We start from the raw sequence: 13,377 nt of genomic DNA on the forward strand, positions 1-13,377 counted from the left end.
AAGTGATTAACTGACGACATTATTGCAAAAAATAACGCTAGAGAACTAATGCAATTTTTAAAAAACAAGGAGCTAGAAGATGCCTACACCGAAGTGTTGAAATTGTGTAAATTAGTATTGACCATACCTGCCAGAAGTTCATCATTGAAACGCATTTTTTCAACACTTAAACGTATAAAAAATTTCATGAGAAATTCAACGGGTCAGGAGAAACTTTCGCAAGTATACCGGGTGCGTCTCAAAAGTTGCTCACCCCCTATAACTTTTTTATTTTTTCAGATAAAAAATCGAGATTTGGTTTGTTAGTATATGACATAAATTGGTATTTATTGACGTATTCAATTCTTCCGTATTCGAAACTTCCGGTTTCACCGGAAATGTCTATAATTTTGATTTTTTAATGGTACCCTCGGTATTTTTTTACTTTATTCGATAGAAAATGACACTCTGAATCGAATGACATATCATATGTCAACTTTTGACATAGTCACTCAAAAAATTGTATTTTAAATTTCAATCTAGAGTGTTAAAAACACTAACTTTTAATCAAGGAACCTTGGAAAAATACATTTGATCGTCTAATGTTTTTAGTGTCTTGAGCTGGCCGGTTAAAAGATGCCCAAATCGTATTTTTAATATCTCAATTTTTTCAAATGGAACGAGGGTGGCTCATTAGCATATTTGGAAAAAGCATTTTTTACGAATAATTTGATACCACTCACTTGATATTTCGAGTCAAATTGTCGTTATAAACCCGATAAACCGCATGTTACAGTTTCAAATAAACCATATGCGAAAATGTCAAAAGTTGACATGTGATACGTCATTCGATTCAGAGTGTCATTTTCTATCGAATAAAGTCAAAAAATACCGACGTGCGACGGTGCTATTTAAAAATCAAAAGTTGTAGTCATTTCCGGTGAAACCGGAAGTGACCGAAAACAATTGAATACGTCAATAAATCCCAATTTATGTCATATACTAACATACCAAATCTCGTTTATTTATCTGCAAAATAAAAAAGTTATAGGGGGTGAGCCACTTTTGAGACGCACCCGGTATAGCTGTTGTACATCGAAAATAAACTTCCCCAAAATATGTCGGAGCATCCACATTTTTATGATGACGTAATTAACGAATTTGCAAAAAGTGATCGAAGAATCGAATTACATTGCAAATAAGTAAGTTTTTAAAAATGGCTTCCCTAACATAAAATTTCACCGCACGCCCCTGAAAATTATCCTTATATGATCCTTATCATCAGTCACCTTATCAGGTGACTTTGCTGTGAAATCGATATATGTAATAAATAGAAAAGGTTTATGAGTACTGGGCAAAAATGATTCTTAATGTTATTGTAGTAAACATACATTCCGCTTATTCTAATCCTGTAGATCTATTAATATAACTAGTAAATTAACAGTTTCTAGAAAAAACGGCCCAATATATCTGTACTTTTTAAATTAAATAACACAAGTAGATACATTTTAGACTATTTTATTATATGAAATTATGCAAATTATAAATAGCATCTACTTAAATTAACCCAGTTAGTAGTTCAAAACAAAAAAATAAGATCTTTATTATGCAATTTTTCCTTTAAAACTTACATATATATTTACATAAACATATCATCATAACCAGGTGGGGGAAATTCGTCATTATCTGGCCTATGGGGTCCTCTAGGATTCGGTAAACCTTGTGGTGGTCTAAATGGATCAAAGCGAGCGCCAGGTGGCAAAGATCCCGGAGCAATCCCGAAATTGCCTGAAATAGAAAATAGAATATATTGCCATATCAAAAACGCATTTTATTTTTAATGTACAAAACAAATAAATTAGAATGGTACGCTTAATAGTCATAGTAAAGTCAAGCTATCTACTATTATGTCTGGTCTAGTTTCCATTTATCTTCTTTAGTTTTTAAAAAGCGCAAAACTTTACCAAATATTCATCCAGCCTTTCAAATCCTATTCTGTCTTGCTATTATCATTCTGGGTACAATTATTGTAAATACAGGGTCGCTGATATGTATGGGAACGGTCGATTATTAGGTAAAATATACAAGGTACCGCAAAAAGTTAAATACAAAAGTTATAGGGTTTTTAAATGTCTATTAGCCAGTAGTAAATTTAAGTATACGGGATCGATCATAAAGTCGTGGCACATCAAAAATTTTTTTTTTAAATGCAACCCCTTGTATATTATTGCATATTTCAATTCTTCCTTCAATTTTATGCAACAGTCGTAATACACATAATGTAGGTACCTAAATTCAACCCAAATTTCCGAATTATAAAGCTTTGATTTTGAAATGTTAAAAGAAAATTTTGCAATTTTCAGACTTGAGTTAATCTCATTTTATACATCTATAAATGCTAACTTAACAACTAATGTCAAATACTATTAAGTTTACAGAGTTTCCCTAGAATGGCTTCGTTAAATGAAACCGAACACATAGAAATTAATTAAATCGAATTGTTTAATTGATATTTTCAAAAGTCAATAACTCGAAAACGGTTGGTTTGAGATACATTGTGTGTATTTCGATTTTTGCTTAGAATTGAAATATGCAATAATATACATGGAATTCCATTTAAAAAATAAAACTCTCATCTGCTACGGGAATATGACCACCCTGTAAATTAATTACTCGCGAATAGACATTTAAAAACCCTATAACTTTTGTATTTAACTGTTTGCGGCCTATTGACAAAAATATTTTTACATATCATTGACCAGAATGAATTTACTGATATAGATTTGTAAAATTCTAATATGAGCGCCTCTAAAAAAAGTCTGTCTTTTTAGAAAGACTTAAGTCATTAAAAAATTTAAGTCTTTTTATAAAAGGCTTAAGTCAGATTTTTATATATTTTTCATAAAAAAGACTGAATAATGTTATATTGATTTAAGTCTTTACAAAAATAACTTGACTTGAAATAAAATGACTTAAGTCAAAGACTAAGACTTAAATCATTTGAACGTTATGTTGAATTCGACTTAAGATTTAAATCATTTTGATTTTAGAAATTACTTAATAATAAACTAGATTAAATAATTAATTAGTTTCATTTTAATTTGAATTTTCTTAATTGTGATTATTAAAATTCTGTTTATCTCATCAAGAAAACCCAAATCGACAAAATATCAAAATACAACTTTTAATTGGCATTACACAACCTACACAATTTTGTTAATAGGAGAAAAAAATATTTGCCTTTTAATATTATTTTTTATTGTAATCCCTAACGATCTGTGAAATAATGCATTATTATAGAACTCACCTGGAAGAGAAGGCCGTGGAGGATTAAATAGCATTCCACCTCCCGCGGGCGGTATCGCTATTCGTGGTAAAGGTGCCACACCAAAAGGATCCAAGTCAGACCGACCATAGGGCTACATAATATATAAAATAATAAATTGTATACTTGCAATATGAAACACTAATTCATCACAACACACCAAAACACTTTACTATTAAGACAGGCGCGCATTTCGCAACCATATTAGCATCATTAGCAGATGATAAAAACTGACTAAAATTTTAAGTGTTAATCATCTGCTGATAATGCATTAACGAAACGCACGTCCAGTGTTTTAGTCAAGTGTTTTGGTGTATTGTGGTGAATTAGTGTTTGATTTTGCTGTTATAACACCAAAAGTTCCAATTCCCAACTGTAATAATGATATGCCTGACAATATTTATGCTAGTAATATAAGAACATCTTAAACTGTGACGGTTGTTTCATACACCCAAATAAAACAAAAGAAGAATATTTGCTCGTGCGTGGTACGAATAAACTGAATAAAAGTTAAGTTTAGTGACTATTTATAGTAATTTTATGGTTGTTGTTGTTGCAATTATTTTCAAAAAAAAAACATGTGACTTTTTTTTGATATCAAAATTGTGTAGGCCGTTTAATGCAAATTAAAAGTTATCTCTTGATATTTTGTCGAATTCGGCCTCCTTGATGAGATAAACGCAATTTGATTAATCATAATTAATAAAATTAAAATAAAAATAAAATTAATAAATTATATATTTTACCTAATTTATTATTAAATATTAGTACTATTAGTTCAATCTACAGCATTTGGAATAAAAAAATAATGGTATTTAAGATAATTACAAAAAAACGAATTTTAAAAAGTTTTAAAATCCTGTAATTCTAAAACTATGCATTTCCATACCCATGTTTATAGGAACTTTTTTTCATATTTTTTAGTGAGGAATCAATGAGTACCTACTTATTTAAAATTTTCGCAAGTTAATGATATTAAATTTTTTATAGGTCGCTATTAGACTTGGATCAAGGCAAATTAATAAAATTGAGTTTATTTCATCAAGGAGGCCGAAATCGACAAAATATCAAGAGACAACTTTTAATAGGCATTAAACTGCTTACGTTTGCTCGCTCAGTGGCGGATACAGAGAGGGGGCCCATGGGGCCCAGGCCCCCCCTAAAATCTGTAGAATGAATTAAATATTAAGCTTTTGGGTTAAAAATGTCGCCCAAAATAGCATATTCTACATTACTTTTTATTTAGGCCCCCCCTAAAATAAATTCCTGTATCCGCCCCTGTTCTCGCTCACAAAAGAAACAAAAAGGCAGTGCAAAAGTTTTGCGCACATGTTTTTTTTACAAAAATATTTCATTGATCACCCGTATGCACATCCCTGGTTAATATGTCGACACTTTTTTAGCTTTAAAATATGTCGCATTTATAGTAACTTTTAACCTCAAAATATCATTCGAAATGCTAAAAGTGTACCAAAGTACCTCTATAAAACTACCGAGGGAAAAAATATACATCTCTGTAATTTTTTACGTGAAAAATATCTCTTTGTAAAAATCGCTACGAGCAACCGTTCTCCAGATATTTAGAATGGAAATAGTTAATACATACCATTATTGACGAAAAATAAACACGTATTGTAGATAGTTATTTCACTGAAATAATAAATTTGAGAAATTTTTATTTTTTTTCTGCAAAAAAATGATGATAAAACAGTTTTTGTTGAACATTTGGTGCAAAAACATTTCAAATTTATGATCTCAGTCTAATAACTATTTAGTCAGCAAGTTTAATTTATGTCAGTGATGACAGGTATTGATAATTTCAATTCCAAATATCTCAAAAACCATTACTTACTCGTAGCGATTTTTACCCCAAAAGACCTTTTTTACGTAAAAAGCGTTGCAAACGTATATTTTGTTACTCAGTAGTTTTATACAGGTACGGACAAAAAGTTATTACTCTTCAAACCAGTTAAAAAATATGTAGGTGGCGCCCTCTACTAGTAGGAGTCATATTGACATCAAAATCAAATTTCTCGTGTCAAAAAACTCCCAGAGACCAATTTTAATCCAAATATTGACGTTACTACAGAAATTATTTAGAAAAAATCGAAATAAAAATGAAACTTCTACACCCTGTATCTCCGAAACCAAGCATTTTTGGTTTGGTTTGGTGGACATATATCTATACGAACATTTTTACTTATTTTTATCTGCAGAATATGCTGCCGAAGTTTCCGAAATACAGTTCGGACCACCCTGTATATAGCCGCCCATACTAAAATATGTTAATAAAAAGCATTTTTTTTATCTCAAAAACTGCGACTTTGAATGATTTTGATCTTATTACAAATTTTGTTGCAAATATTATTCCTAATCTTAAATTGAAAACCCCGTTTCGCTAGTTACTGTAATTCTGGAGTTAGGTTAGGTTAGGTTTTAACCCCCTTCCACACCCCCTTACCAACCCCCCACCCCACCAAAAACTAATGGCCAGATTCTCGGGTGCCACAGTATTTTTGTGCCAAATTTGGTTAAAATCGGTTTAGCGGTTTTTGAATTATCGTGTTACAGACGGACAGACAGACAGACACCATGAAAATAGTTTGTATTTAGGTCATTTATGACCCAAATAACTCATTTTGAGTGAAATTAAAATAACTTATTTTGCCGATCTTAATAGTCTACTATCATACCTGTTAGTATGGTCGGCTAAAAATATTAAGACTTTAACACACTGTAGCTACGAAACAAAGCAGAATCGGACCTATGTTGATATAAAAAATAAATCTTATTTTTACGCGAGGAATCTCCCCACGCGAGATGGCACATGCTTTTTGAAACACCCTGTATACATAATGAATCATGAAATTATAATGATATAGAATATTATAATTTCAACTTTTATAGGTAACTGTTTTATTTTTCTTGTGTCTGTCTACACTATGCAGTTTAAAACAGAGTTGAAAAAAAGTGTTTTAAACAAAGGGTAAATGCATCACTCAAAAATGAACGATATATTAGTTTACGTTTTACTAAATATTTTGTACCGTCTAGGTACAAGCTAATTTCTGATGCTACGCCATTGGAGAATTTCGATTGGTGACAACTTGCCTCACTTTTAGTTGCCGTGTTACCTGTCCCCTCTCTTTCCTTGTCTAAGGTATAACCGGATTATTATAGAAAATCTGCCCCCGCGGCTTTTTTGACTCGCACTCAGGGGATCGATTTGGTTTCGAATCAAAATAATTCACCTAAATTTTTAGCACTTTAACTCAAACGGTCTTCGAGATTTTCAAAAAAACTTTTTTTTTTATTTTTATTTTTATAGTAGGTAAAATTCAAAATTAATTAATGATGATTTTTTTTTCAGAAGTCAAGACATGGAAAAATAATATGATCATGATTCTTAAACGAAAAGCCGATTTTTAGAGGAGGAAAAAAAATTAAAATCTTCATTTTTTAACCTTTGTAAAATATGTCACTCACTAAAAATCATCAGAAAATGTTTTTTATACTCCTTTACACTCAAGAATTTTTTAGAATTTTCTGAAGTGGTGGAACAATATGAAAAAAAATTAAAAACTCATTTTTTTCTAAAATCTACTGTTTTAACTAACTTATATTTTTGTTTAGTTTAAAAAAGTGCGTAGAAAATATTTTTTCATTAAAAATACTTACATCCTTGCCAGAAATAAACATAAAGATTATTATAAAAAAAATGAAGATATATTATTATTTATTCAGCTTGACGCAAATTTTTCAAAAACTCAGTCTTTCCGTAATCATTGCATGCAATATGATTGAAAATGTGTAATAAGCAATATCATTGTGAATTTGAAGTAAAAAAATATTTTCTACGCACTTTTTTCAACTAAACAAAAATATAAGTTAGTTATAACAGTAGATTTTAGAAAAAAAATGTGTTTTTATTTTTTTTTTCATATTGTTCCACCACTTCAAAAAATTCTAAAAAATTCCTGAGCGTAAAGGAGTATATAGTTATTTATGATATAAGTGCTAAAAGTGGTATTTTATTTTGTGAGAAGGGAAGCTTGAAACACGACGCCGAAGGCGGAGTGTCCCATCCCTTCGAACAAAATAAAATCACTTTTAGCACACATGTAGAATGTAGAATATTTAGGAGGGGAGTTAATCACCGCGACCTTATAGATCTATTGTGTGTTCCCCTTTCTTGAGTTATAACGAGTTATAACTCATCAGGGGTTTAAGAAAAGCCAGTATCTGAGACGGCTCCACAGAGGCCAGCTCTCCATCCTCGACATCAGACGTACCAAGGTTCATGGCACGAATGGTCGTCGTCTTGGCGCACTCAGTGATAAGGTGTTCTGGTGTTTCCCCATTTTCCCCACAAAATCTGCATTCGCCGTTGTTTCTCAGTTTCAGCCTACTGAGGTGTTCGTTGAGGAGACAGTGTCCTGTTAGAAACCCCGTGACAATCCCAAGATTGTTTTTACTTAAATCAAGGAAAACCTTTGATTTTTCTCGGTCATAAGTTCTAAGGAACTTTTTCGAGTGTCTTAGATCGTTGGAGGACACCCATTCCAAGTTACAGATGGAGTCTTCCAAATTCTTCAGTTCCGCTTTCAGTTGGTTCCCGTTTGGAAAACAGAACGGTTCTGGTCCAGTTAGTGGACTGTTCGCTCCTTTTTTAGCTAGATCATTTGCTTTTTCATTGCCTTCTATCCCTTGGTGAGCCCAGGGGTCACAAAACATCCCCCTTTAGAACTTTTTCTTTAATGGCCATAAGCGGGAGTAAAAGCCCAACCGCCCGAACAAACACTAGAGGCGCCACCGGTCATCAAATGGTGTAAAAATTGCGAAAATTTAATCATCTAATTTTGACACAAGGGGTCGCGCTTAACTTTTTCAATTTTAATTCAATATTCATTGTTTTCAAACTATATTATTAGACTTTGTTGTATTTTGTGAATGTATAAATGTTTTCTTAGTATAAAATTGCATTATAGTAATTTAAATTATATTACATACATATTTAAATTCAAATATTATGACATATATGTCAGTTGCCGTCTAAAATGTCATCTTGATAACAAAAAGTTAGTTATTGTCAAAACTAGTTAAAATCATGGTAAAATATTAAAATTTACAAGTTATAATTAGATATTTTATATTATTTCAACAACAAACGTATAATAGGGTTTTTGTTGCTTACAAATTGCTATTCCGGTTAACGCTAATTGACAACTTTGACATTTCAATTTCGATTATCGTATATCGTAACCGCTAGCTGCCGATATTTTACGGACGTTAGCTAAAGCCGTTAACATAGCGGTACGCATGCGCACTAGCGCAGTAGAAACACAACATTGAAAAATACAGATCTAACCTAACATCATTCTATTTTGTTTATGTTTTGATTATTTATTTTATCTGTGTTAAACTCGTTGGGAATTCTTAGTGCTTCAACTAATCGAGGAATGTCTTTTTTCAAAGCAGAAGTTAGCTTTGCACTCTTGGTCAGATAATATTTCTAGGTTGAACTCCCCATAAAGTTCTGCTCGATATTCGATGTTGTTTTCAAACCCTTCCAACAGCATAGCATCCTCCAAATCCGATTCATCACTAGAGTCCAATAAAATTAAATTGTCCATCCTATATAGCGATACCCAATAAAGTCATATAAAGCACTTTCAAATCAAACAACGATACAAAAACCAAAAATCAAAACACTACGCTACGGTCTGTGCTTAGCTGTCAGTTTTCGGTTAGCGTATCGTATGTCGGCTCCGAACCGATGAACCGAAAGTCCGAAAACTGTTTTTTTATCTGTCAAAATAGCGGTTATGGATACGTATCCGTTAACCGTACCGTTGAATTTTTTTAAAGCAACGAAAACTCCCTAATAGTACAGCGTAATGTTGATATACAGATCCAAAACAAAAAGTGCCGTTTAATTTTTCAGTTTTCGTTGTCAGCCGCGAAAGTTTCAGGGATTTTAGTGTTGTCGGATATTTTTATTTGTGACATAGAAATATTGCGTTTGGATTGCAAAACTAAAAGTGGAAGTTTTATTGCAATGTAAGTAAGCGTTTGTCCATTTTATATTTTACTTTTTTCATACCTACGACAAATATACATACATTGAAATTTTATAATTCGTTTTATTTAAAAAATGTTAGAAAACAAGCTTGTAATCCTGTAATTGACATAATTGTTATGTAATATATTCCATTTAAATGAAATGTATTACTTTACAATTAAAAAAATGTAAATTTAAAAAATATATTAAAAATATATACAGGCATTAAATGAAATTTTTTAAGTGCGAACAAACACGAGAGGCGCTTTATTATTTACTTTCATTTCTTAACATAACAGACGAAGTTCTAAAGGGGGATGTTTTGTGTAATATGTCATTCTGAAATCAAATTAATTATGAAGTTTATGGTTGCTAGGGTAATTATTTCAGTTGCTTCAGTGTTAAAAGTAAATCACGTAACTTTTAGCACCAGTGTTTACTTTTAGCACCAGTGCTAAAAGTAAATGACTTTTACCATCAGTGACATAAAGGCTCACATTTTAGGCACTGACAGCATGCGTTAAAAATAACATTTTTACTGACGTTTGTAGAAAAAAGACATTTTCTGACGATTTTTAGTGAGTGACATCTTTCACAAAGGTTAAAAAACAAAGAGTTTAATTTTCTTTCCTCCGCTAAAAATTGGCTTTTCGTTTAAGAATCATGATCATATTATTTTTTGATGTCTTAGACTTCTACGAATTAGAAAAAAAATCATAATTAATTAATTTTGAATTTTACTATAAAAATAAAAACAAAAAAATTGAAAAAACAGTTTTTTAGAAAATCTGGAAAACCGTTTCAGTTAAAGAGCTAAAAATTTAGGTGAATTATTTTGATTTGACACCAAATCAATCCCCTGAGTGCAAGTTAAAAAAGCCGCGGGGGCAGATTTCCCATATTAATCTGGCTATACCCTTTTATACATAAATTTGGTGTTAAAATCAATATTAAAACAAAACCAGTTGTAAACCAAAAAAAAACATGTATTCTTTGGAAATAAATAAACATATTTTTTTTCAACCCTTCACGGGGAATAAAAAATAAATATACTTATATGTATATTAATTTACTTACGACTGCAGGTTGAGAACCATATCTATAAGGAATTGGAAAATCTCTAAGGTAATCAGGTGATTCTCGATCTTCATCCCTTGTTCTTGTAGGATTAGACTGAGTTTGACTTGAATTGTCTTGAGTTTTCTTCGAGACTATCACAGCATCAATAAGTTCTTTTTTAATTTGATTGACAATATTGTTATTATCGGGTATCATTTCATCAAGTGATCCAGATTTTGCGACAACTTGACGAGTATTTAATTGTATAGATCCAACAGTACGTTCATCAACTCGTACTAAATTAATAATAATACCATCATCTAAACTGGTTCCTTTTAAATTGTACAGCCTTCCTTGATATACATATCGTATAGCATAATCCTGATTCCATCCTTTCGGTAAAGTTTCACTTTTTGCCTCAGATCCATCTATATTTTTACTCTCTCCCAATCCAATACATTTAAATCCATTAGACACCAAAACTAAATGCGTGAGGCAAATAATAATGTCTTGGTTTGTTTTAACATCGTTCTGTACGCTGCCATATAGTAATTCCCAGCCGAAAAGGCCGGAGGCCATTGTGCACTAAATACGGTGTTTCAACAGAAATTTTCAGAAAGATTTTCTAGATTATTTTGAAAATATACTTTTATAAAACCGCTTGTCATCAAGCTTTGAAAATTTTAGGTTATGTTTTTGTTTGGCTCTTCTTCTTAGGAATGTCGAAAATGCATCGATGTATCAAAAACATCGATATCATTGCGTTTCGATCGGTGGTTTCGATGCATCGCTTCTATCTTCTGCTTCTATCTTCTATTTGATGTATTAAATAGGTACTATTTATCTATCTCTGACTATGATATTACCCGTGATATTACTATCTCTGACGATGCATGGGTGTATTTCATTCGATTTATCACAATATTTTGTTGACTATAAGTAATTTGCATTGAAAGGAAATACGCCTGCATTTATACCAGAAATAAATTGAAAATAGAAACTGAAATCCATCTGAAAATCGATCGGCAACTGAGATGGACGTTACGTATTTGTATTGATAGAGATTACGTATTTATATTGATAGAGAAATTCAAGTAAACGTTTTATTCAAAAAATGTGTTTAAAATGTGTTTTAATTTTAAAAATGTGTATCTGCACTGAGGTCATTATTGCAGAATTAGGTGGTAATAAAAACATGTTCAAAAATACATGTTTTGGAAACTTGGAACGTATATTTTTTGAATGACAGTCGGAAAGGGATGTAGATTATTCCGGGTGCGTCTCAAAAGTGGCTCACCCCTATATCTTTTTTACTTTTTCAGATAAAAAAAAACGAGATGTGCTATGTTTGTATATGACTTATATTAGGATTGGTTGACGTATTCAATTGTTTTTGGTCACTTCCTGTATCACCGGAAATGACTACTACTTTTGATTTTTAAATAACACCCTCGATAATTTTTACTTTATTCCTTAGACAAGGAAAGAGAGGGGACAGGTAACACGGCAGCTGAAAGTGAGGCAAGTTGTCACCACGCGAAATTCTCCAATGGCGTAGCATCAGAAATTAGCTTGTACCTAGACGGTACAAAATATTTATTAAAACGTAAACTAATATATCGTTCATTTTTGAGTAATGCATATACAATTTTGTATTTTATAGTCTCACCTTTATAATATTAGAATATCTAAGTCGATAATGCAAAATTTATTTAACAGTCACAGTGGACTGATTATCAAGACAATTATTTATTTATTAACGTGTGTATAATGTATAATTAAATAAAAAATAATGTAATAACATATGTTTTAAACGTGTATATACATATATACTGTATGATCCTTTGAATAAGAAGACTAAGGAAGGAGCATAATGCTATCCATGTATTCATGCATGGTGGGCGGAAAAGCCACCATAAAAGCTCTCTAGGGTGGGGATCCTTGACAGTTCTGTTTGACGATTCATTTGACACATTTGAATTTTATTTGAAATTTTGTGGATTTGTCAGTCTTTACAGAGCTTATTTTATGTTATTTATTATTTATTCTACTACTGATAGTTGTATAAAGGTAGTAAATCTAGATGGAAATTGTGGCAGAACTTAAATTAACAGTGACACTATCGCGATTTATCGAAAAAGACTCTAAAATAGTTGGTTGTGTAGCGTGCGGTAGATCTCGGCAAAAATTGAGTGAAATAATGGAACAACTTTTCGCTAGTAAGTACTACTATATAATATACATACGTGTAGTAAACCGATCATTTATGAAATTCACTTAAATTAACTAAATTATATATTTTTCTTGCATTTTTGCTTTTATTTATTACTTGTCAAAGATTAGATGTCAAAGAATTTAGATACGTTAATTTGACTTACCTGCTTCAGTAGCGTATCGGATGTTTGTGTTAATAAATACTTATTATAACTTATCTATTTTTATTAGAATTATATATTTTATAACAATTTTAATAACTACCAACATTTATTCACAACGTAAAATAAAACAACAAATTATTGAGTCTACCCCACGTCTACCCTACATCATAGTTTTACATTTTTTAAATAAAATTAGAACGACACTGATAAACCGGAATTTAAGTCGGCCATATTTGAGGCCCATCGCGGTGTACCTAAGATTTTTGATATGCTCCTTCCTTAGTCTTCTTATTCAAAGGTATGATAAAAAAAACGGCTTCTATTTTGTTTGGAAATGACAATTTCACAAATGAATATTAAAAATTACATTATTCATTGAATCCGTAAGCGAGTGTGAAGGGAATTGACTAGATTCATTATTATACCGTATAATCGAAAAAAAAACGACGTCCAGTTGGCTTGTAAATTACGATCGATGATATTCCCCATATAATTCTACATATAAAATGACATAAAAACTATACAAAACGACATCGAAAAAAGACGGCGTCAGCGATAGCTATGAAATGAAGATC

At 31.2% G+C, this 13,377-nt stretch overlaps 2 protein-coding genes across 3 annotated transcripts in view; one reads left to right on the forward strand and one right to left on the reverse strand.

Moving 5' to 3' along the window:
* The window catches only part of LOC115878135 (cilia- and flagella-associated protein 44), a 202,647-nt gene that overhangs the window by 110,408 nt on the left and 78,862 nt on the right, over positions 1-13,377 (forward strand). The gene's annotated exons all lie outside the window — the stretch shown is intronic.
* LOC115878233 (proteasome inhibitor PI31 subunit-like) lies at positions 1,482-11,124 on the reverse strand. The gene is made up of 3 exons (XM_030894663.1): positions 10,443-11,124; positions 3,287-3,398; positions 1,482-1,767 (listed from the first exon to the last, which is right to left on the reverse strand). Exons 1-3 carry the CDS (start codon positions 11,001-11,003, stop codon positions 1,619-1,621), a joined length of 822 nt encoding a protein of 273 aa, XP_030750523.1. The 5' UTR covers positions 11,004-11,124; the 3' UTR covers positions 1,482-1,618.

Source organism: Sitophilus oryzae, unplaced genomic scaffold (assembly GCF_002938485.1).
Source record: "Sitophilus oryzae breed Bouriz unplaced genomic scaffold, Soryzae_2.0 scaffold_1062_pilon_pilon, whole genome shotgun sequence".
NCBI classification, from domain to species: Eukaryota; Metazoa; Arthropoda; class Insecta; order Coleoptera; family Curculionidae; genus Sitophilus; species Sitophilus oryzae.